A 25553-nucleotide genomic window follows, 5' to 3' on the forward strand; every position below is an offset into this window, starting at 1 on the left:
GTACCTGTGTGATATTGTCTCCATGCCAAACACTTGAATTTAAATACTCTGGTGTGAATAATGGCGATTGCAGACTGCTACAATTTTGTGTTTTGCAGTTTCTGAATAAGCAGGCTTCTTATTAGGCTATCGCCTCCAAGTCATCCTGGGCCTCGTGGGGGCTCCTCTTGGTCTGGTACAGATGCAGTGGTTCTTAGCAGAGCTGTCCTTGAGGACCACAAAGCCTCAAGCTTTTCAAGAGGAGAAGGTTGTACATTTCCTTGACAGAAGTTTTGAAATGTAAATGTCAACAGCAGCCTGTGCCCAGGTCTGAATGTGAAATACTCTTGGATGGGCTATGTGGCTTGAGGCTCCTATGCTCAGCTGAGCTATCTGTAAAATGGGGTAGTCACTCCCCTGCCTTTTCATTGGGAGAGTTGTCAGCTGGATTTTGTGTTGGGATGCAGAAGATGCTTTACTGGATAAAGAAGGAGACGTGGTTTACTTACAGTTTTTATGGTAGGTTAGAGTTTGTGCTCTGCTTTTGTTTGGTTTTGTTTTGACATAGCTGGTCCCTAGCCAAGGAAGGCACAAGGCTATGCATGCCCAATGCACCTTTGATGCTTCCTTCCCCTCCTTGTTCCACGTTCATGCTTCTTCTGGTTCACTGTGCAATGCAGCCAGCTTTGCAGGTAAGTAGCTTCCAGCAGGGGAATGCCAGTGCTGCAGACGGTGTGGAATTTGAGTTTCTAAGCCGTTGAGACATGCAGAAACTGCCCAAGAATGCTGACTGTTAAAATACGGACACAAGAGGGAAGGTATGAAAGCCCAATGAGGCTATGTGTATTGAATCATGGAAGTATTAACTATGGTGCACTGTGGTGCTTGTGTCTGCTTGTTCTAAAAGTTCAGTGTAGACTGTGGTGTAAATTTGTAAAAAAGTGTTGGGACTGGATTGCTGATGGAGCAGTAGCGGGTCATGCAACTTGAATGCAACGGGTTTGGGGTTTTAGGTTTTATTTCTCAGTTTTAAACCTTAGTAAGATGTGTTCTTTGTATAATTGAAAACTTTATAAAAGTAATTGTGCAATCATAGTTTGTACAACTGGCTATAAACTGAGAACAGAAGGGCAGTCCCTGCCTCAAGGGTTTTCCAATATGTGTAGAAACTTTCCCAGGCAAACTTAAATAGTCATCTTTTTATCTGAGTTGTTTTAAACATCTCCCCAAGGCCTTCTGCAGTTCTTTCATCACAGCCTTATATTAGCATCTGAGAACCAGGCAGTGCAATTGTCATACTTGTTTTCCATATGAAAATGTGGCAAATGGAAGGAAGAAACAAGTGCCATGAGGATTGAAGAGGGAGTGGGAGATTTTGTCAAATCGGAGTGTTTCTCAGTCTGCAGTGTATCTCATCTTGAACCTATGTCACTTTAATCAAAACAGCCCAAATGACACCATCTTTGGAAACATTCCCCAGAAAACAGGCTTTTATGTAACAGTAGGGTGTTGGTGATTTGGCTCGATGAAATTAATTCCTTTTATTCCTTTTGCCCCGAGTTGTGCAGAGACCACATGAGAGCTGTGCTGCTTTGCATGCCATGAGCTTTGAGCTCCTTTGGATACATACAAGTTGCACCACTGGCCTGTGCTGTTGGCTGAAATTGGCTCAGGCTGGAGCTGAATCCCAGTATTGTTCTGTGTCAGGCCATACTTTATTTCCTCTTCATCTCCAAGTTTCCCCTCTTAGCGCTTCAGCACCAGTGTTAACTTACTCTGACTTCAAAGTGTTTTGCCAGGACTGGGTATCTGAAACTCTTTGACAAATATGGCTTGGCAGGGCAGTTTTTGCTTTCTTTTCTACTGAAGGAGAAAACGGTGTGCATTAAAATGGATAGAAGGTTTCTCAATAAGCCATTGCTATTTAAAGAAAATAATCGATGCCGAGGCTTTTAAGAAAATCCAGCGCTGTTACATGAAGCCAGTTACCCAAATGTTGCCTTGCTTGCTTGGCCTTTCATCTTCTGCAGCCGGAGGGAGAAAGTGGTTTAGTATGTCTGATTTGTAATAAGATCTAAATTGTGGGTTGGATCGTCTGGCCAAGAAAGGTCTTATTAACTTAGGAAATATAAGGTGATCAGATAGATTGGGTGGAGTAACTAGTTTTCCTTCATATGTTCCTTTGGTGTCTGGGTTAGCATGATTGGAGGTTCTTGTTCCCTTGTAGCAATGCATCATTTAAAAAACTGTGCCAAATTTAATACATACTCTTGTTTCATTGCTTTTTCCAGTGCCTAAAAGGACTGAGACTTTGGGAACTCAGCCTTGGCCTGCAACAGATTCCTGTGTGACCTTGAATGAGTCACTTAATGTCCTTGTTCCTCCTTTCCTCACCTGTACAATGGAAATGATGCTGTTTTGTCCAGTCTGCTTGGAAGATAAAGCTTTGGAGCAGGTACTCTCTGCTCTTACAGATTAGTACAGTGTGTCCTAATTCTCTTTGGCTTTACTGTAAAAACAAAAATACCATGCCAGGAGACTGTAGTTGAAAAGCATCTTTCAATGCCTTCCAATTGCCAAAAATTAAGTGAAAGATCCTTGTTACATTTATCCTTCCCAGGCATGACATCCCATGCTTTTTAGAGTGTTTAGGAGAAATACATATCCGATAATCAGTGGTGGCTAGACCTCTCCAGGAAGGAGATAGAGGAGCTTTTCTTGAGAAATGTGCCTTTCACACCATTTTTCAGTGGGGCCTGGGGGAACAGCCATTCAACAGTGTAAACAGCATCTTCTCTCCTTTTCAAAGTGGCACATACAGTGCTGGTTTCTACCTACTCTGTGCTATGCAAATTCTTTGTCAGCCTTTTCTGTTTGAAATCATATGTACTTGGTGTCCAGTAAAAAGGGACAGGAACAGGAGCAGAAAGATGCAGGCCAAGCACAGCTATGTTAGTGTCTTGGTTGCTGACTTTTTTTTTGCTATGTGAACAGTAATTCAGCAGAAATGTCCCTGATTATGGAAATATGTAGAGAATGTCTTGTGGGCGTCCTGCAGTTTCTTTTTTTCATGAATTACTGTGATCAAACTGCTAAACATTATGCAGTGATGTATCCTCTGAAGTTAGCCTAAGGCTTGCCGAGGAAGTTTTAATGTTTTCCTTTGATGTCTGCATGGGACCCTTACTGAGCATGAATGTGAAATCCTTCAACACAAAAGGCTGCAGCTCCTCCAGCACAGAGAATTTAGAAAAAATAGAGAAATTGTGTTGCCTGACTTTCTCAGTTGAGGTTGGATTGTTAGCTAGGGAACACTTAGAAGCTGTCTTCTATCTTCTGAGGCAGGAGTTGCAAGGTATATAAGCAAACCTTGCTCCCAGTCATCGTGGCCTTAGCTGCTTCCCTGGCTAGCAGACTGCTGGAGCCTGAGCTTGCTGGTCCAACAGCCTCTCGGTGAGCTTTACAGCACGCTGAAAGCAGCAGACTTCGCTCCTTCTTGCAGCTGGTTGGATCTTAAAGGAATTTGAAACTTTGGTTCTGGCTTTCAATATGTTATGGATGAATTCAGCTGCTTGGAAGCATTTGATGCACTATGTGTAGGTGAAGTAAGGAGCAACTGTTGGGCTTTTTGGTTTGTTTGGGTTTTTTCTTTTTTCTTAGTATGTGGGGGCAAGGCAGTGTGTAATGTTCTTCGTGCTTTGGTTCTCATGAACTAGCTGATACTTGTACGTCAGTTCGCCATGAAGACATGAAGTTATTTGCTGGGTGGGGAAAACATGCACACTAGCTAAAACAATAATCCTAGAATTATGATGTGGTTGTTTCAAAAATTTAATGGAAAAACAAAGAGGCATTTAGTAAGTGTCCAAGACTAGTCAAGTGAAAATCCTGCTGTTCCATCATAGGAAAAAAACCCTGTGTGGGGTGAGGCAAATATTCTCTTTTTCATGGGTAAAGTTCTTATTTTTCATTGTGTGGGGTTTCTTCTTGCTCTAAAAGTAGATCTTGTTTCTTCCAAACATGAATTGGAGTTCCCAGCTTCATGGTAATGAACTCGTAAGGCCAGGAGGAGTTATCACATCTGACCTCCTCTAGAGCATGGGCCAGCAGATTTCATCACGGTAACAGCATGTCTTTCAGAAAAACCATTTACTCTTCATTTGAAGACTTCAAGAGGGAAAATTCACTGCACCCCGTCGGTCATTTTTTCCAGTGGTTAATCATCCTTACTATTAAAAATCGGAGACTTTGAATTTAGATTTGTCTTGCTTGTGCTTCCTGTCATTGGCCATTATTTCTTTTGCTAATGAAACAGATCTATAGTACCTACTCTCTCTCACTACAAAAGGTTGTGGTATACAGTAACCAAGGTCACTCTTGATCAATTTTCGATAGGCTAAACAGATTCAACTTTGTCATGGTACAATGTTGTTTTTTCCAGTTCTGTGTAATTTTTGTGGTTCTCTTCTACGTCTTTAGTGTTTCAACATCTTTTCAGGAATGGAAAGGGAGGTGGGCTCATTGTCCAGACTCAGCAGTAACATCTTTACAGCGTGTGCATTTCATAATTGTGTTAGTCTTACTGGCTCAGCACTCTACAGTAAGCTTCTGTTCATTTATTTGCTGTTAGCTCTTTATGCACCAGGTTTATCAATTTTATGCACGTTTCTAGAAGCTGTCCAGTAGCTTTTGGATCTTGCTTTTCAGCTCTTGTTCCTTAATGAATTGCCACTTCCAGGTATTACTCGGAGCTTGCTCTTAATTGCAAGTTTTGCTAGAGTTCAAGCTGTAAGTGATGAAGAGCAAAGCAGTTCTGTGAGAAGTCATTACAGTTTTTTAGCTTCCCATTTCACTGTTGTGAACTTGAGGTAAGGGATCTTGTAGCTTTTGGCTTCCATGTGGTTAAAAATTAAATGCGGATTGAGAGAACTTCAGTTCTCAGTAGAACAACGTGTCGTCAGAGCTGTGAAACGGGAGCCCTTTCCTTCAGCACTTTGAGAGATTGAGCATTGATCAGGCAGAGATGAACTCTTGCGGTCAGGCTCACCCTCAGGACCTTTACTAGACAGCTTGGTGTTTGCTGGCCTTGCTGCTGCTGGCCTCTGTTCCAGCAGGGAGGAGGAGGAGAGTGGGACCCGAAGGCTGTTATTTGAGTACCTGTCAGCAGCTCTGAGCAGCCTTTATTTGAGAGGGAATAAACAAACAAAAATGCCCTTTGCAGGAAAAACTCAGGATATGAAATCTAAGGTGCATGGTATGTATTTGTAGTATCTATTCCATAGTACAGCTACCTAAATTACGCCTGTCCTGTGTAATTGCTTCCTCTGGAGCTTATGCTACAAGCTGCTGTGCTCCCTCGGTTCCTACTGTCTGTAACGGGATCTGAAGACAGTCAGGATCAGGCCTCTTACTTAGTCAGGATGTGGTTGTTTAATAGAGTAAGCCCAGGGTAATTTGTACCTCCTTGTGTAATTGTGTTTATACAGCAGTTAATTGCTGTGTGATTTTAAAATATTTCATTCTGTTCCAAAAAAGGAGGAAAAAGGTAATAACTCAAAAGGGTTTAGAATTCCCTGTCAAGGAGGGGGGACAGGGTAAAAATGGATTTTTCTAATCCATCACTTACTTTATGGAAATAACTCTCCTTTCATCTGCTGCTTCTTCTGCCTTAGAATTGATGACCTGGGCATAAATAAAATATTGTTCCCATTTATTATCCAGGGAACTGCCAGGGCCGCAGGACAGTGAATCATCAGGGTTTTTGCTGCAACTGCTGCAAATCCTGAACAACTGGAGCATGGAGTTGATCAGGTCTGAGCCTTCCTGGGTTTGCGGGGTATTTCAGTTGTTGGTCCTTGCGGCTGGAAGAGGGGGGAAATGCCAGCAGGCTCTCGAAGGCTTGCTGGTGGGGTGAGCTGCCCTAGGAGCTTCCCATGCAGGTGTGTACTTTTAATCTGACTTACCGTTGTGAGAATGAGCCCAGGGAAAGCACAGATATGAGTCTCACAACTCTGAGACCTCTAGGTTAATCTGGTAATTTAGACAAATGTGCCTATGAGGGTGGGGGCTGTGCGGAGGGAGGTGTGGATTTTTCACCTCTTGCCTCTCGGGGAGAAGACCCTGGCTTCTCAGGAGTGTCCTGAGATAATTGCTATTGCAGTCTCATTTTATAGTAGCAGGAAATGCTATCAGAGGGCGTCACATCTGCTTTAGGGGAGCTGTTAACGTCTGCCAGCACGAAGCAGATCTCTAGGAGTCTGGCCCCTCTTGGAAAGGGGCCTCGGCGTCCATCTATCAGAGGTGTTTGGCCTGACAGTTTTTCTCATCCAGCAGAACTGAAATAGGAGGAGTGAAGCTCAAGCACACAAAGAAACTGTACCCAGACTCTCCTCCCTTAAAATACGTGATGTGTTTGCATGGAAATCACAACTGTTAGAATAAGTAGCAATAACAAAGGTAGAAACTGAGACTGTCTTTACCTGAAACCTGGAATTCGAAGATTTCCAGTCATCTCTCTCCTTTCAGCAGTGATTGCCATGGAAGGAGTGAATTAAGATCAGATTAAGGTTAGCTGCTTATAGAGTATTTCAAGTATAAGCACCTCTGTTCCAGCCCAGCTCTGAGAGGGGAGGCTGGGGAGAAATGCAGGCATGGGCACACATGTATGTGGTCCGCTTTGAATCTGTGTGTACACGTGTATGTGGTCTGCTTTGAATCTGCGTGAGGCCCATCCTGCACGGTGGTGTGGCTGGGACACCTCAGTGTCGGGGGACTTGTCCTCTGGTGCACACATTTTTGTTCAGTTTCCATAGAGGGCACATCCACAGTAATAAAATAAATTTCAGTACCACCATGCTTGTTTTATAGTAGAGATGAACATCCAGAATTCAGGCAACAGATTAAGCAACGAAGGGTAACTTTTGATGAACCTTCTCAGCAGTAAGGTGTACATACGGTGGTTTCATCTCACTGCAGTGGATCTGGTCCAGGAACAGGGAAGAGCTGCTGCCCTGGACAGATCTGCTTTTGCTGAAAAGCAAAGTCTGCTCTCATTGTCAGCATTAGTGCTATTGTGAGCTTACCGGCTGTGTTAATGGAATGCAGTGTTCCACTGATAGATGGACAGTCACTATTGTGCGGCTAATTGAATAACTTGTTGCATTAGCAGTTTCCATCTTCCGTCCCAGTTCTGTCTTGTGTTTATCTCTAAAACCCATGCAGTAGCAATAATAAATGTGGAAAGTAAGAGCTTTACCCTTCCCCCTGCCACTTCTTTTTAAAATGACTTGATTGTTAGATGCTTTAAGCTGGCATCAACCTCCAGGAAGACAGCAGCACTCAAAAATGGGAGAAAAACCACACAGCTGCTGCTGTAGCGATTGCAGATTCACCAGAATAAAATGCATTTTCCATCCCTGTGTATCCAGGAAGATGCCACTGGGCTTTGTTGTAATTTTCTGTAGTTTTTCCACAGCAAATAAAATACTTCTGTCCATATTGCCCTTCTACATATCAAAACGTAAAGGCTTGCATTGAGTGGGTGTCACCAATGACTTATGTGCCAGAGGTGCCAAAGTCATCTCAACTCCCTTGAACTTCCTGCAGATCTGGGAATGCTGGTGTCTGTTGGGAATGAGGCCTTGGAAGTGGCAGGATCAGGATTAACCAGCAGTATATCCCGGGGCCCAGCATGAAAACCTGGAAGACGTGGATTTTCATTTCCTTCTTCTGTCCCGTGTCACCGAGATCAGACAGCAAAGGTGGAGTTTACCATCTCCTTTCAGGCATGGGATGTGGGAGATGGCTGCCCTCACAGCAGTGCTCCTGGGAGGAGCTCAGCGCACTTCACGTGAATAAACATCGCTTTTGCCAGCGGGCAGACCTTGGTAGTTTTCTTTGGTTTGATGTTGGGTAGATGTTGGTCTTCTGATGCAAGTGGTCTTCTAGTTACCGTCCAGCAGAAATTAATTTGTGGTCTTTCTGTGTACATGCATTTGTGGCTTCCTCTTGTTAATCCAGTATTGCTTCCATGGGATGTTTTAGCTTATCATTTGGAGTGCTCCGTGTGGGAAGTGAAGCAGCTCTCTAAGACATGCCTACCCTTTATCCACACTCCCTCTTCCTGTGGGGTTAAAAATGCTTCTTGGGCAATGCATTTGCTCTTCTTTTTGCCTGGCTAAGCAGTCTGGTGTCAATACATGTGTGCTTCCAGAAGATGATGGAGATAATTAGAAAAGCCTGGCTCTAGCTGTCCCCCAAAAGGGCTCAGTTTCCCATGAGACAGAAGAGAGTTTTACCTGTGCTATACATGTGTATTACACAGCACTTTGATCCCTGGCAGCCAAGAGCAGCAGGAGAAATGGAGGAGAAGCATAAACTCCACGAGAAGATGACTGCACCTGGTCAAAGAACTTGATGCTAAATTCCCTTCCAATCTGCCAGACCTCCGTTAGATTGTGAATTCATCATCTGAAGTGGGGCCACGTGGCAGCCATCCATGCTCGCAGAAGCTGTGTGGCCCTTCTTCCTCTGGTCTGCCCAGTGCTGTGTTAATGCTGGAATGGATTTTTCCTTTGGTGGAGGGTGGCTGAACAGGAGAGGAAAGGAGCATTTGCTCCCTGGTGCAGTACCTGTGCTCCCTGCTCTCGTGGGCTGCAGGGCTCAGTCACATGCATCTATCCTCCCTGTTTGGGCTGCAGAGAAGAGAGGGATCTGCCTCCTGAAGCTGCTTTGGTTTTGTGTGCCCCCTAAATAACTCATAGTAATTACTTTTAAAAGTAAACGCTGCATTGGCTTTGCTTCCCAGAGTATTTCCATCCTTTTTCATCTTAAAGTCAAGTCTTGAAGCACAACAGCAGCAGCAGCCGGAGACCATCGACATTACAAGAGAAGCCCCAAAATATTATGAAGTTTTATAGAAGTAATAAATTTAGTGTATTTTTTATTTGCCTTCAGTTGTTTGCGCCTGTAGCGTTCATATTTTGAAACTTCACTTTGAAGTCTGTGGGCTAGAAACACATTTAAAAATAAATAAGAGCAGAGTCCAGGAGCCCAGGGCTTAATGAGGAGGCTGAGTAGCGCGGGGCTCATGATAACATGATGAGACTTAACAGTGTTGCACTTGAACTGAGTCAAAGTCCGGAGGGCAGCCTGCCAGGCGTGTTGGAGGGAGAAGGGGACAGAGCAGCTTGCAACTACTTTCTGAATATTGACATGCTTTATAGAACTTTGCTCAGGCTTTAGCTTAGCAGTGTGGAGCCTAAAATTGTGTTAGAAATATAGGCACTTGAGGAGAAACAAACCCCTCCATTTCAGGCAATTTGTATTTCCCTAAATACTGATCTTCATTAACTGCAAAGCTTCCAAGGAGATCTCACTTCTGCAATTGCAATACAAAATTTCCCTTTGAAAGAAATCTCTTGTTCTCCCCTCTGGTGATAATGGACAGTCATAGTGACAGATGAATTAATAACTGGGAATCTGCTCCTGGATCCTGACCCATTTAAATCAGTTTGTACAGCCTGTCTGCCTGGGAGCAACACAGCCCCATCCGAGCACTGGTGTCACCTTCGCGTTGTGCTGACGCGTGGTGGAGAACCGCTCCAATGAACAGGATGGAGCAGTGTTCATGGCTTGCTTTTGATGGGATCGGGCATCTGTACGGGCTGGTTTGTTTTCCATCTTCCCGAGCAGCATTGGTGTTAGGGGGATAATGCTGCAGAGCGTGGGCTGAATGACCTCTCGTGGTGCATGATACTTTTTTCTTAGCATTGTTGGAAGTCTTGTGAACAGTGCTGATTTTTCTTAGTTTCAGGTCCTAGAAACATGAAAAGATGAGAGAATCTCACTTTAAAAAACAAAACTAAATGAACAAAAAAGTCCTTATTTAAAACAAATATTAAAAATCAACTATTACTTAAATTTGCCTGGATTTTGGACCAAGCTGAGTATTTTAAGGATGGGGAGTGGGGAGACTGACATGTAGCAGTGGAACATGTGGATTTCATTCAGAGCACAGCAGAGTCTGTGATGTGAAAGCTTTGTGAACACTAAAGGGCTGTTGGAGGTTGAAGTAGCTCTGAAGATGGCTTTAGCTGGAGGTGACAGCTAAATTCTTTCAGCCTGTTTGGAAAGTCTGTCCTTCAGTCTCTTCTGGTTGTGGCACAGGATAGAGGACTTGGACCCAGCTCACACAGCATTGCTTCTGCAACGTGAAACGGTTCCAAGGGGTAAAGGTTCTCCTCTCACACACGAAGCAGGAATCGATGCTTTCCCTGCTAAAGTAGGATGTAGCAGAAGCATGAGGTTCTTCAGTCACTGATAATTTGTTCCATTACATTGACCTTTTCTCCGACAGCGTGACCATACAGCCTGTTCCAAGCAGCAGAAGATTCATTCCACGGAGGTGGAGGTGATGCCAACGGGATAGCCTGCTGGTATTTTTGCGGGTGTGTATTTGGACCTTTTGCACTGTCTGGCTGCAGCCTGTCCCCACCTATCCTGTGCGGTGAAAGTGCTGAGTTGGTTCCTGTTAGGACAAAAGGCTCGTAGCAGAAACATGGCTCGTCCTGGCTTGTGTCGGGTGTGGAGGGAACGAGGGAGTTGAATGAACGCCCGCTGCTGCCAGGGGACAGAATAAAAAATTGTAATAACACCTTCCATCAGAATAATAATAAAAAAGTAGTAACATCTTTCGTCTTTCTGGTCTGCGCACCTTCCTTCTCACCGACTACATAACCTGAGACATAAACAGGGTGTAAAACTGCTCAGACATAGCTGTGCCTAGGATGGAGCACGGCAGACTGGTAGTTATTCACTGTGTATTCACACACCAAAGTAAACTGCTGGGGAGTAAGGCCGTGCTGAATTAATTGAATTACTTCAGAGATGAGTTTGGTCCACTAATTCCATATCGACTTTGGGCTTTAAATAGCATTAAGAACCCATGTTAAAACTCAATTAAAACTCAGGAATGCAGTTGGAACAGGGTAAGGTTGCATCTGTGCACGAGGTGGAATAATGTAACCAGTTCCCTTGACGTGGGTCTGTATCTCGCATAATTGGAGCAAAATTGAATCTCAGTTTAATCTGATCATTGGCTGTCCCTTCTGTGAGGAAGAACAAGGTGGAATTAACGAACCCTGAGGAGGTCTCTGTAGGCTGTGCAGATACAGGAACCAAGTAACTGAACACGTGCTCCTTTGGGAAATACTTGAGTATGATGCAAGTAGATGGTTGAAATGGCTCGTGCTGCCTAGGGCAGACCCTAGCACCTGCAGCAGGTATTTTCATAGTTACATTTTCCCAACTTTCTTCCCAGTGCGCAGTGACTCACAGGTAACCTCCTCACAGGGTCAGCGTACACCTCGTGCTTTTAGCAGGCACAGCGGTTCCTTGGAACACATTGCCCTTTTTTAATCAAATCGTTATTGCCATAATGAATAGGGCTCGAAAGGTGCCATTACGGCAGAGCTTTCGGTGTGACGTTGGTTGTTAGGTGGGGTAGCAGCTGACAGGAATTGGGATTAAGTGCTAGAGGGAAATGGGATTAATGTGAAGCGAGCCTGTGTTTTGGAGCGTATGTTTATATGCAAACTCGTCTGCCCTCCAGCTGGATTGACATCGTGCTTTGGTTACACTTCAGGGTCTCCTCTCCCTACTCAAATTGTATTTTATGAGAAAATCTCATCCTTAAATGTTTAAGGGTTAAATCAGCAGCAAGGATAGATAAATCTTAAAAGTCAGTGTTGTGCAAATGACAGTAGTAACTTAAAACCAAAAGTTGTACATGTAGGTGTGAAATAAGTGATAACAGAGTCATCTCTGAACAGATCACGGGGTGACTTCTTCTCACACAGACTTCAGTACCTCTTAAACCTGGGAGTTCATAATACTGTTTCTCTTACTCACTGAATTGCTCTGCCCCACTGGGGATATCACAGGCACAGAAAACACGTCCCTTTTTTGAAGAGTCCAGATGGCTGTGGTCATTTTGCTTCTCCTGGTGCTACCGTTTTGCACTGCCTCAGACGTGCCGGCTGCCCTTGATCTCGGCAGTGGCTTTGGTCCCCCTGCTCCTGTTTGCATCCTCGCAGTGAGAATATTTTATAGCTTTCAAGAGCATGGCGTGGAGGGGCACATTCTGTTCCTTTTTCCTCTTGTACCTCTTTGGGACTGGATGCCTTTTCATTTTTGTTTTATTGGCTTGTTAAAAGGCTGCCAGCTGGATATAGGTAAGTGGGGGTTTTCTCCGCTGCAGTCTGCAAAGAACAAGCATCAGTGTGTAGCCATTTAGTCCTGGCAACTGCTTCCTATTTTTCCAGATGATTCCAGCCAGCTCTTTTTGTGTTTAGCCTATCGTCGGATGTCGTCACAAAGACTTGGGGTATTAATCCTGTCATCTGTTCAGCGTGTGGAACTGCTGAGTGGGCTGTGCAGTGAATGAGAAGCTGTAGGTACTAGGGAAAAGGGGTATGGTGTGTAGGCGTGTTTGGAGCACATTCAGGATTCGTGCTTTTCCCTAGCTGTACTGATGGAATGTAAAAATTTCCTTCCGTGTCTCCAGCAGTCGCCAGTAACGGGAACGTGCAAGTGCAAAGGTCTGGTGGTGGTGGGAAGGCAGGTGGAAGGTGAGACGGGCTGGAGTGATGGAGGGGCATAGCCCTCCCCTGCACGCGTGTTGGCCGGCTGCGTGCTGTCGCTCCATGGAGGGCGGCTCTGCGGCTTGCTCAGAGTGGTAGATTCAGCGCTTTGGATCGAGGCCAGAATATAACAAGTGGACTAAACCAAAATGACAGCTCCCAAGGTCATGGGTGTTGAATATATAAGGATTCAACTTCGAGTCTTGCAGGCTGAGTTTGTCTCTAGTGAGCAGAACATGTCTGCCGCAAAGGAGCTGGCACTTCGATGCTGGCTGCGTGGTAACGCTTCCTTCTGCGGCAGATCTGGTTTAACAGCGTCTGTGAAACCCAAGCTCCCTATCCCGCAGCCTGTCTCTCACTAGAGCTGCAGTTCTGCACTGTGGTTCTTTGCCAGCAAATTTCGTTTTGAGACCTTCCTACTCTGAACAACTTGTGTCTGCCCCCATACTGTGATTATTTAGTCGTCTGGGTGATTGCGCTTTAAACTGGATCCATGATATGGTACGAGGAGAGAAAGCTATTTCCCTCAAACACCACCCCCACCCCCCCCCCCGAAGTATTTGTCCTTAAAAATAATGATTTCACAGACCTAATTTGGAATCAGCACAGCTGAAGGGGCCACAATGAGTGTCTGTAAATTGGGTGATAGGAACTTCTTAAACCAAGAGCAGCTGCCAAAGGCATCTTAACATGGAGCTTCTGCCGTAACAAGAGACAGCTCAGCAGGCAAGGATCTGCAGCCAAAGAGCTGACTCCAGGCTTGTGGTTTCCCACCTGGCTACTCAAATCAGCACTCCTCGAGCCCTGCAGCTCTGAGCTGCCTCCATGCTGAGCAGAGCACCCAGGAGCAGGGAAGCTTTTTGAACGTGAGGAGTCAGGAGGAATAAGCTGTTGTGCACTGCACATCTCAAAAGCTTGTATTGTGTTTAATTAATACATTTGTATTGTGTGCTCAGGCAGGATGGGGAGGGAGAGTTTTGTTGCTGGCACATCCAGATGTGTTTCCAGCCAGACACTGAGCGTTAGCAGTGCAGAGAAAAATATGTGCTTGGGCTTTCAGTGGGAAACAACAACAAAAAAATCCTTTCCATTGCTTTTAGCTGGGAAGTGATGCCAGGAGCTGTTGTTTTAGAGAATAAGAAGTCTGGATTTAGAAGTTTGCGTGTGAGATACACCTTTGAATGTGTGTCAAAAATGTCTACACAGGGAAAATGCACAGCAGAGAACATAGGTTTTACTGCTGACTGTCACTGTTCAGTGAAAACAAGCGTGTTGTGGAAATCTCTTTGTGTGTTTCTTAAAAAAAACACAACCAAACAGAAAAGAACATCTGCTTGTGTATAAATATACCTGTTTCTTCTGATTTCATAGTGCCCATTACAGCATGTGCCAGCTTTTCTGGAGTGCCAGAAGAGAAGGAACATCTCCAGAAAATGCTGAGGTTCCAACACCCAGATAAAACCTGCCTGTGCTACCTTTGTAAAGATAGGTTTGGCTTAGTCTTAAAGAGGGCAGATGCCCAGGTGAACCTGAGGTGGTTGCCAGACTTCTCTCACTTCTTTTTATATGACTTGCTGAATCCTTAGCTAGCTGGAGGGTGAATGTTTAAGACAGGCGGCAGCACTGAAAGCTGAGCAGTGGTATGTTGAAAAGTTCTGCTTGGGCAGGAGTTAGTTAATCTGATGGTTTTTACAATTACTGCCCTTAGATACCCTAAAGCACTGGCTTGAGCTGGAAGGAAAGGCACCTCTGAAAGGATGCTACTGTCCCTGGGAGTGGGCTGGAATGGTGTCCAGTGAGCCCAGAACACAAAGCTGATGGGTTTGGTTTTGTTTATTAAAGACAGGCGTTTGTACAGCAGTAATGGAAAATCCTATTTCTGTACCAATAAAAACATTGCTCCCATGGTTGTTGTTATTGGCAAACTTAGTCACTTTGGTGTTTATGGAAAAGTATTTAGTGGGAAGGACTGGATGGTTAGCAAGCCTCATCTGCTTTCATTTTGCTTTGATGGCACGCATGTTGCTGTGAGACCTCCTGTTTCATCTCTGTACCCCTCCACAGTCCATCCTTCCAGGCTGGCATCCTTCCTTTGCAGCGTGGACAGCCGATGCCCCTGCTGTTTGCTGTGGCAAGGCAGAGCATTGCCAGGGTCTGGCCTGGACTGGGGGGCATCAGCTTTGTGTTGGTTCCTACTTTACCACACGGGATGCTGAAACAACGCAGTCTGTGTGTTTCGTAGCAGTCAGGCTAGACCTAGTTGGCATGTGGAGTATCAGCCGGCTGACAATAACAGTAATAAAGAACTTGAGTGCTGCAGAAGGATTAGAAGAAGCTTCTCTAATAAATGCAATTACACAAACATGCTTGAGCCATGTGTCCTATTTAATTCCTTCCAAATTCCTCAGGGCACTGCTTTTGTCTGAGTGAAAAAGATAGCCAAATGCCTTGGGCGTCTCTCTGAATCCAGAGTGGCTCTTCTGTGTCCTGGGTGGCAAGTAATATCAGGCTTCAGATTCCTCTGAAGAATAGTCACTCCTCCAGGACCGAGTTAAATTTTTTTTGCCAGGCGGTGACTCTTGCTGCCATGCAGACCTCACAGGCAGCTTTCCTGGCTGGCTGCGGCTCCCTGCTTGCATGCCCTGGGGCGTTCTGTTTGCCCACAGAGGTGCCTCTGCTCTGTGGTAGGGAGCCTTTTGCATATGTTCTTGCAACTGGGATCTTCAAGTGAGCCTTTGCTAATTCTGGAAGATACTTTGACACCAAGAAGGGCACCAGGCTATACACCGTGACAGGCTGTACTTGTTCTTTTGTCAGGGCAGTTTCAAATCACACCTTTAATGTGTTTTGTTCTCTCCTGCTGGTGAGTGAATTTTCTGTCTCTGCCTTTCACATGAACAGGACTCGTGATGGAGAGAACGTCTTACAGGCTGTTCCAGAGCTGCTTGCTCTTACCCCAGGCAGCATCCAAGAAATAGTCGCCGGAGCTAGTGGGTTGATACCCTAGCTCTGGGAATTAGGGCCATGAGCTGGAGACACGCAGCAGCCTTCCCAGTGCGGAGGAGGCCGGAGGCAGTTGATTAATGCAGATGTATGTGGATGTAAGAAATGGTGTCCAGATCCATCTGCAAGCTTGCAGGTTCTCAGGCATGGCTTTGACTTTGCTTCTCCATGAGGCAGCAGCTGGGCAGGTGTGGGGCGCATCCTGCATCCTGCAAGGCCAGGTTGGATGGAGCTTGGAGCGAGCTGCTCTAGTGGCAGGTGTCCCTGTCCATGCAGGGGGGCTGGAACTAGGGGATCTCTAAGGTCCCTTCCAACCCAAACCATTCTGTGATCCCTAGGGCTGGAATGATGGAAGGGGACAACCTGAAAAGGGCAGGAGTCTGCCAGAGATTGCTTTATGTGATGTGGGAAAAGCACATTTGTGCTGCCCTAGGGTTAGATGGCTCTTAACTAAATAGATGACCAGTGTTAATGGGATGGGGAGGTAAAACCTTGAATGTTTTTCTTTTCTATCAAAACTCTCTTTCCCCCTGCTTCTAAGGATATTTAGTCTGAAATCATCACTCATCTGTAGAAGTTGGGGTTTTAGAGAAAACCATTACATATTCCAAGGTTCCTGGTAAGGTGCAAAATAAAGGATTAAATGGTCCAGAAAAGCTGCTATTTGACTTTCCCAGCTCCTTGGCCCTTGGTGCATACATTCCCTGAGGTATCCCATAAGGTAGCTTGTGTACAGAGAGCAACTGTGCTCTTGCTCATAAGCACCAAATGTTTAATTCAGTGTGTGCTTGTCAAAGTACATTAAAAATGCAGGTAGCACTTGCTATGTGTGAGCCAGCTCTTGTAAGCGAGGCACTGTGATGGGATAATGTTACAGAACTGACACAAATGGAGGCTGCTGGCTCTCAGACGTGTCCTGGCTGCCTGGAGTGTCCTACCAGACTGGCATTGCCCTGCTGTCTTCAGAGTGCTGCCTTTTCATGGTGATGCTTTAAGATCCCAAGGAAGAGTGGGGCAGAGAGGATGTGCTGTGACTGGTGATTATCTGGTGTGGTTTTGCTACGATGAGGTTCTTTCTTGTCCATGTTCATCTCTACCCAGGTTTTTTTTGTCATATGTTTAGATCCAGTCATGAAGATCTCCCTGGCATCAGCGGGAATATGAAGGCTCGCAGACCCTCAGCGAGGTTAAGGTCTTAGGTAAAATTGCTAGAGTAGAGGTTGTATTTGTGTGCACAGCACCTTGCACAAATCGGTCCCAGTCTCTCAGTTTAGTCCAGCATCCATCTGTGCAGTCTTCCTAAGGGGAGTTCATGTGCCGTCAAGTGCAACAGCAGTGTTCCAGAACTGGCAGTGCCATGGGAAGCCTCCATCAGCACCTTGTTTTCAGAAAAGAGATGCAAATCAGTATTTGGCAGCAAGGCTACGTTAGGTAAGGTTGAGGCAGTAGTGTGAAATTCAAAAACAGAAGTGAAAGTGTAAAAATAGGCCTTGGTGGGATAGAAGAGAGAAAACAGATTAACTCTTGAAAAGCACATCGGGCTTGTACAGCACTGGAAATCCTGGTAACACCAGGTGAAGTTCTTTGTGGGTTGCCAGTACACCTTGTGGAATGGGCGGGGGCGTTAGAAGTGGAGGCAGCTCCTCCCTTCCCATCTGCAGGACAAGGCCTCCGTTCATCAGTGCTCATCTCCTGACATTTCGCTGCGTGCCCTTCCATCTCAGAGGCTGTATCGATGTGTGATGTGCGTTTCTCAGGCCCTGACTAACAGTTGCTATAACTACCATTAATGCAGTCGTTGCGGGCAGGTCCTGCCTTAGCCTTATTTCTATCAAGCAGCCAACTGAATTTTGTTTTCTTGCCTTTCAGTCCTTTCAAGGAAGCCAAGGACGAGCATACCTCTTCAATTCAGTGTGAGTATAACTTTGTACGTCTCACCTCTGCATCCCTTATGATAAGCTTAAGAAAACAAAAGGATAGTCTTCCTTTAGAAAACCTCTGCCTAAGACTTGGGAGCTTGCTGAAAATGGTTGGAGAAATAGCAGTAGTCAGGAAATAGCACTGATTCATACTGGATTGTATGTTGAGGTTTCAGATAAGCGGCTAGGAAAAGGTGGAGGTTTTTCTCATCAGATTGAGAAATAAGAGCTAACGGATGAGTCATTCTCTTCTCAGAGTTTCGTAAACGTAGAGAATAAATGATAGCTAAGTATGAACTTACTTTTTAGAGCTAGCAGAGAAATGAAGTATAATTTTCCCAATAACTGAAAGTAGTTTTGGTGAGATCGTTGCTGGGATGTCTTTCAGAAGAACTGCTGATTCCAGTGACATTTTTCAGTTTTCCATTTGGGAAAGTAAAAGTACCATTTTATCAATTTGAAAATGAAAATCTTTCTCAAATGCATAATTAGTGCAATTTCCTAGAATGTTATTAATCTTCTGCTCAAAGCTTTATAGGATTTTTAGTTGAATAAAAATCCTATTTTACCTTTTCATTCTGTTCTGTGACTACAAGAGATCTTTGCTTTGGGCACAGCTGTGGTACTCGGTATCCCAAACCTCCTGCTTATGTTTTCAAATACTGCAGTAAAACTGCTGTCAGCTTCATTGTAGCGTCTTGATGTGGAAAGACACGCTAATAGGGAGCATCTCTCCTTTTTCCCCAGAGTTAATGTGGGCTGTGGCCCTGCAGAGGAGCGGGTGTTATTAACAGGATTACATGCGGTTGCAGATATTTACTGTGAAAACTGCAAAACCACACTGGGTTGGAAATATGTGAGTATCAGTATCATTTGTTTCCTCTGTGAGCATCTTTGCTGCAGCGCTTTCTGAAGGTGTGTGTGTAATGTGGTCTCGTGGAAAGAGCATTAACTTGGGAACCAGGAATGTGGGTTCTGGTCTGTAGCCACGTCTGTTTTCCTTCCTGTGTTTCCATTTTCCCACCACCTGCTTTGTGTTTGCTGCATCCCTTCAGAGCAGGAGCTCGTTATGGCTAATGTCTTTCTTCACGAAGAATATACACTGTGGGCCTGGTGTTGGTGGGTCCCTTAGTGATACTTAACATAAATGAAGGTAACTTCAGTCAGTCGTGTTGTTCATACTGTCTTTTTTTCTGAGATGATATCAGAACAATAGTGATCCATATATTGTTAATCCTGTGTCCTTCCCACTGGAAATGCTATTGAACATGAGCTTTTTCTGTTTACTGTCTCTTGCTTTTCATAAATTCAATTACCTTCAAATAAAGGCTTATGTTACATCCTAATTTCTGCTTCAGGAGGCACACAGCATACTTGTTTGTCAAAACAGTTTGACCAGTGTCTGAAGAAAACATATACTGTATCCATGGCCTCTGGACAGAAATATGCTTTAATAAATCAGTTGAAAGGCTATAAAAAGTAAAGCATCAAAAACTGATGCAGTAGGAACCCATGCAGAAGCACAGCACAGATCTCACAAATGGAGAAGGACACTAATTACATAAATTGTGTTTATTGTAAAACAAAATACAAAATTTCCTAAATATAGCACTAAGCCTGAGCCTCTCTAGCAAGAGAGCGATGTTCTTTCAGATGCATTGTATGTGTGCAGACAGAATACCTGAGCAGAGCTGAAACTGCTTTTGAGGATGCAACCTCAATACCAGGAGTCCCTCCTGCTTAGGGATCCCATAGATTTCCTTACTTCTTCAGTTTGCAGTGCTGAAGCGCTGTGGGTTTCTGTAGCTCCAAGCACACGTCTGTGTAGAGTGGGTCCTTCTCATCCCTTGGTGCTTGAAGCTCCATTTCTACACGGAACTTACCATATTGCATCTCATTCCCAACAGTAGCGTTTTTACAGCATGTTTCATCAGAGGACCTCTGCATTCTTAATAAACTTCAATAAATCCACAGACCACCCTAGAGAGAGGTGGATTTCATCACCGATGATTCCTAAATGATAGTTCAAGGAGCAGTTGCCGTTGGCCTGCAGAAAGCTGCACATTTGCGTGGTGTCGATTGCTCTTTTTCCACCCCTGTAAAGACAGCTAGAAGTAGGATTTAAGATTCTTCTAACTTAATTTTCCTGAAAGCCAACAGGAGGACCTACAGTTTGACTGTGTTACTCTGTAGCCAAGGCTAAAACTTGTACCAGCACTCTTGGATCTGATTTGTTACTGTGAATTTACCTTCAAATATCGTCTTGATATATTGTCTTGATCTCATTCTTTCTCCTTTTTTTAGGAACACGCCTTTGAAAGCAGCCAGAAGTATAAAGAAGGCAAATACATCATTGAACTAGCTCACATGATCAAGGATAATGGCTGGGATTGAATGGAAAGAGCCCAGCCCTACCAGCGTGTAAGAGAATGCCATCCAACCGAACATTATATCCAAGAGTGAGAGAGTGACTGAACGCTTGGTTCCATGCATTTAGAGGCTCTGCAATTTGGGAGCGTCTTCACACCCTTCTCCATCTTTATTGGTGACTGGCCTCTAAATTTCTGTCTCTCTGTCTCTTTGCTTTGTATCTGTTTGTGAGTTGACCCTGGCTGCTTCTCTCTCTGTTCTGGCGTTGGCTAAGAGAATGCACCGAATGCCCGACAGCCATTCCATGTTGACGAATGTTTAAGTACAAACTGCCGTTGGCTTTGTGGTGGCATTTTATCAGAAGGTCTCGGTGCGGGAGGAAGACCTGAGTTTTGGGCAGGAGAAGGTAATAGGGGGTGGGGAGCGGGGCCCAAAGGGAAGTCATCAGAAGTTGAAACTGTACTTCTCCTTTAAGTCCTGGTTAACCAAGGCTTGAAACTATCTACTTGTCTAAATGGACAGAAAAATACCTCACGGCTGCGTTCTCTCCGAATCATAGAACCTGCTCCGTCGATGGAGCTTCAGTCTAAGCCGGCTGAGCACAAGTCGTAACCAGTTCCCCCCGCAAGCTAATCGCAAATCTGTGTTTTGTTTGCCATTTATGAACTCGTTGTTTGGGGGGGGGGGGGGGGGGGGGGGGGGGGGTGGAGGACCTGAAGGCTGGAGAGATTCCCTGCCTCTCCTTTTTCTCATCTTTCAGGGTAGGTAGGTCGAACATCCCAGCAGAGCACAACTGTGGGGAGCATCCTCACAGCTGGAGAAACCAAATCCTGACTCTTGAGCCCTTCAGAGAGGAGGAGAAAACCACTTAAGGCACAAAGGGGCTGAGCTGCAGCTTAGAAGATATGACAGGGGGGTAAAAAAGGCACGTGCTAGGCAAGGAAGAGGAGATGGCGTGGAGGAGGATGGGGACAAACGTAGTAACACATGGTACCCCTTGATTTCCAGGCCTCCACCGAGCATCCCTGGGGGTCTTTTACCAATCCTTCACAAGTGCGAGTAGCAAAATACTGTTACAGAATCTTTTTCTTAAATCCCAGGCGCCAGCCGTCAGCTCCGCTCATGGAGCCTGGCAGAGGAATTGTGTGAGAGTGGGGAGAGGAGGGAGCAGAGGAGCCTGGTGGTTGTAGCAGTGTTGCACAGGTGGATATTTCAAGCCATGAGGTGTCCTCCCCAAAAACTTCCCCCCCCCCCCTTTTCTCACTCCCAGAAGCCTGTTGCAGGCACAGGGGGAATGGGAAAGGAAAAAGAAATGAGACATCTTCCCGCTACCCCTGAAATTGTCTATGCCTTGGGTGTTTAAAGCGGGGCGTGGGGGGTAGATGTGGGCATCATAACTGCAAGGGACAAGTCCTTCCCATTTTAATTTTTTCATTGTAATTACTGCGGACCTTCCTGAAGTGGTCGGTGGGGAAGGGGCATCATGTGTGAGAGGGGAGCTGCATTAGACGTAAGTGACAATGTGAAGTTTGCTCTGCAACAGTCCAGCCAGTATCTGGTGCATAACTCAAGACTATTTAACCGAATTAGTTTTATCTCTCTGAGTGAATTTTCTTTTTGTTTGTGGAATTCTTTCAAGTAGGTTAATCCATTGGGGGAAATCTTTCTTAATCCAGAAGGAAAGAGTATTGTGCAGGGGTTTGTAACTCCTTATGAAACCGAAGCTTTGGAGCTGTAATCTGTTGTCGCTCGCCCCCCACCCCCAGGAGAGCCTCGGCTGTGGGGATCAGGATGGAGGGCTGGTGGTGAGAAAGGAATTTGCTGTTAAATGAAGGGGATGTGGGCAGAGAGGCTGCTTATGGACCAGGGTGGAACTTCATGTGTTGAGTCCTGCAGAAACCCAAACCTGATGGCCCATCTAAGCAAAGGCTGTTTTTTCTCTTGAACCACTTTGCAGCCTTGGGGAGAGAAGTGAGTTGGAGGCTGGCCTGGCTCCTGCAGTGGATGGAGTTGGCTCCGTTTGTGGCTGCCCAGTCAGGAGGTGGCTTCTGCCTTCACCCTTGCTGCTGTGGCTGTGTAACAGTTGCTTCAGCTTGCGTTTCTGATGGTCTCTGCTTCCATCATCCATATTCCCTTCGATGATAAAAATCTAGTAGAAATCCAAAATTCTGCGGTGCCCACTGTCTTGTTGACTTTGGCACTGACCTGGTCCCATTTTCCTGTCCTTTGGTTGGTGACCCAAATTATTGGGTTTTGACTAATGGGAAGTAATTTGCATTCTTTGAAGAGCTCTTTGGTCTCCCCAGATACGTGGCCTTTAAAGGGGTCTGGTTGGAGTTGGGAGAAGTAAGAGATAACCCCAAATAAAAAAAAAATCAAAACCCCAAATAAAAAAAAAAAAAAAAGAGCACACAGGGCTCATGTGTTTAACCCCAAATCAAAAAAAAAAAAAGAGCACACAAGGGCTCATGGGTTTATGTTGGTATTTAGAGTGATTGCCTATTAAAAAGCAATATAAAAGGTAGGCCTGTCTAGAAGACAGCTCTGAGAAATAAGAACAGTCACTGCAGAGAGCTACCAGATGTAAATGTGTTTATCCGTATATTTGGGACAAGAAAGGATGATGATCCGTCAGATCGGGCTGGTTTTAACTCTTCGCAGGGGTTATGCTTTTAATGGCAACCAGTCTAAGCTTGAATACGGCAAGATCTTAATCTGGTTTTAATCGGTTTTGTCCCATCATCACCCACAGATTCACACTTGCTGAGAATCTGGCCTCAAGCCCTGATACAAAAAAACCCCATGTGTGCCTGTGAACGTCCCCGACAACCAGAGAATTCTCTGCAGAGTGACTTTAATACACTGTGCAGGGAGATAAGGAAAAATGGGCTTGTGAAGCTCATTGGCATTTGTTCTCTGCTACGTGTCCATTAAATATGAAGGACTTTTTTTTTTTTTTTTAGTCCGCTTCTAACTCATCTGTGACTTGCTGTATTGAGACGCATGACAGTATTGGGAGCTGGTGACCAGACAGGATGATCAAAGCTGTATCTAGCGGCTACCGCAGTCAGCACAGGCGAAACCAATGCCTCGTAGAGCGATACATTGAGAGCACAACCAAAGAACCTCGCTGTCTGCATCCCTCTGGTCCTGTGAGTTGACTGTAGCCAGTTTGTTACCAGCTGGGGGGAGCAAGGTGGGACCGTGGTTTCTGAGCTGGAGATGTGGCCCATGGGCAGGCAGTGCCTGAACGCAGAGCACTGAGTGCCCGTGGCGCTGCTTTCTGTGGGTGACATCCTCGAGATGATAGGGACAGCAGCGAGTTTCGCTTTTTTTTTTTCGTTTTGATGCGGCAGGCTCGTCTCTGGCAAGCTGCATGCATCCTTGAGTTTACATCACCCCCGACTACCCCAAAGCTCAGACTTGAGAAAGTTTTAAATTGTTTTGCTCTGGTGGATTATCTGGTTTGAAATCCTGATCCCTGTAATAAATATTCAGATGATAATATATACAAAGCAGAAAAAAACAACATTATCTTGTGAAATATGCTTTTGTAAATAATATTTAATTTTTTTAAAAAAAATAATATATTTGGTGCTGTTTTCTCAGAGCCCCTCCCTGAGAGCACTTTTTTGTTGTTTATAAATGATGCTGTTTCCTTCTGTATTTGTTGGAAAATATGTGTAAAGGGAAACAAAAATCATCATATACGTTTTCCTCTTAAGTCAATCCATTTTTCCTCTGGACTTGGCAGGAGAGGGGAGTCACTCCCGCTTCCATCTGGCAGAACTGGTCTCCGGCGCAGGCGGTGGCCAGGTTACGGAGAGCAGCCCGCGGTGCAGGCAGGTACTGAAGTGTGAGATGGGAGGTAGCTGCAGGCGCTCGGGGAGCACCCCGGTGCCTGGAGTTACGTGCTGAAGCACCTTCACTCAGTGCTGGAGGTCCCATCCGGCAGCCTGAGCCCCGTGTCAGCTTGTGTTCCCACAGCGAGTCCTGGCAAAGCTGTAGGCTCCATCTGGGCACAACTTGCCTGAGATCTGGTTTGTAGGATCTGGGCCTGAAATATTCTCTTGCACCAGTATTGGCTGGAGTGAAGTAGATACTGAGACTTAGAAAACAGGATTGAATATAAGCTGCAACCTCTGAAATGCTGTTGCCAGTTGCTTGGGGGCAGCAGGGATGGAGGATGAAGATTTTTAACTAGTCATTGTTTTTAAACTAAACCATAAAGTCTTTGGACATGGATCCTGGTTTTCTTTTTGAGTTGGTTTTTTTTTTGTTTGTTTGTTTGTTTGGGTTTGTTTGTTGTTTTTTCTTTTTTTAAACCAGGCTGCTACTTAACAAATTAGAGTAAAAGTTTACCTCTTTGGCAGTAAAGTTCATTTTTTTGTTTTTCTTTTCTGTCTTCAACCTCCCCCCTTCTCCCCCTTCTTCGTTCTTAATTCATGGGGTCTCTTGTTTATCCCAAAGTGGACCAACAGCACAAACCACTGGACTGTGTTTTGCTGAGCAAGGAGCTGTTTTCAGTGCTGAATAACTGTTGCACGCTCTTTAATACTCTTTTTTTTTTTTTTTGGTGCACACGATTTAAAAAAATATACAGAAAAAAACCCAAACCCTACGAATGAAATCTGTTGTTCTTGTGATGATCAAGTGAGAATTTTCTCTGTACGCGTTCTTCTAACTGGTATGTGAGAGTGTGTTAATCATGCATTTCACTGCACTTCCTTGTTTCGGGAGGAGCATCATGTTTCCGCGTGAACCAGTTCTAGGCTGAAGAGATGACACCCAGACACCTGGTTGGGTAAACAGATCGGCGAGAACCAGAGCTCAGCTCAGTGGGAAGCAGCGCTTCTCACCGCGTGAGAGGCCTCAGAAATTAAATGCTTAGAAACAATTAGGTTAGGCGTAGATTTTGCAGAATCCTGTTTAAAAAGAATAAGCAGAAGAGGGGAAACAAAATCATCTTGAATTCAGAAAAAAAAAAATACAAAATCAACATATTCAAACGCAAGCAGAATGGCATTGTGTAAGGTACAACCACAAATAAGCTGTTCTCATAGTTACAAACTGTATGTATCCTTTGTTTTGTTTCTCATAAGGAAACGGGAATGCTTTCCCCACTGACAAAACTAAAGGACGATATTTCCAATACCAGCCTGTCTATTGATGCTCTTGTGTTTACAAATTGTGTATACTTTTATTTCTTTGATCTTATTTTAATTTTTTTTTTTTGGCATATTCTTTCAGGTCATTTGCTTCAGTAATAAATGCAATTGTTTGTTTTCAAATAATTGGTTTTCACCTTTTCATGTATTTGTACATTGTATATAGTTCTTCAGTATTAGAGGGAGGCGTATTGTTTGTCATATTTACAATATGTGTTGGTGCTCATTTGAGAAAATAAAATTTTCAAGTACTAAAACTGCTGGTCAGTGTTCCTGTTTTAATCTGACTGTGTGCAAATTTGGTTATCTGAGAAATTTTACATTTAGCTTGAAAATAGTCCAGTTATCCTCTTTTCCAGTGCCTGCCAGTCTGGGGCAGGCACCTAGTGCACTTGAAACACTTCAGCACTTGGAGACTGTGGTGGTGGTGGGCAAGGGTCCTGCTGGGCAGAGCAGAAGGATGATCCGTAGCC

At 44.8% G+C, this 25553-nt stretch overlaps 1 protein-coding gene across 10 annotated transcripts in view; it reads left to right on the top strand.

Moving 5' to 3' along the window:
• Positions 1-25337, top strand: part of YPEL2 (yippee like 2) — a 41630-nt gene extending 16293 nt beyond the window's left edge. For 6 of the 10 annotated variants that reach the window (XM_055795283.1, XM_055795280.1, XM_055795282.1 and 3 more), the window contains 3 exons: positions 17493-17536; positions 18290-18398; positions 19847-25337. In XM_055795283.1, the coding sequence (XP_055651258.1) occupies positions 17493-17536; positions 18290-18398; positions 19847-19936 (243 nt within the window). In that variant the 3' untranslated portion in view covers positions 19937-25337. The remainder of the gene's footprint in view (positions 1-17492; positions 17537-18289; positions 18399-19846) is intronic. The other 4 variants (XR_008745692.1, XR_008745691.1, XR_008745693.1 and 1 more) reach the window with 4 other exon arrangements.
• Positions 25338-25553: the final 216 nt, after the last annotated feature.

The sequence above is a fragment of the Falco peregrinus genome, chromosome 2, assembly GCF_023634155.1.
Source record: "Falco peregrinus isolate bFalPer1 chromosome 2, bFalPer1.pri, whole genome shotgun sequence".
Classification (NCBI taxonomy): Eukaryota; Metazoa; Chordata; class Aves; order Falconiformes; family Falconidae; genus Falco; species Falco peregrinus.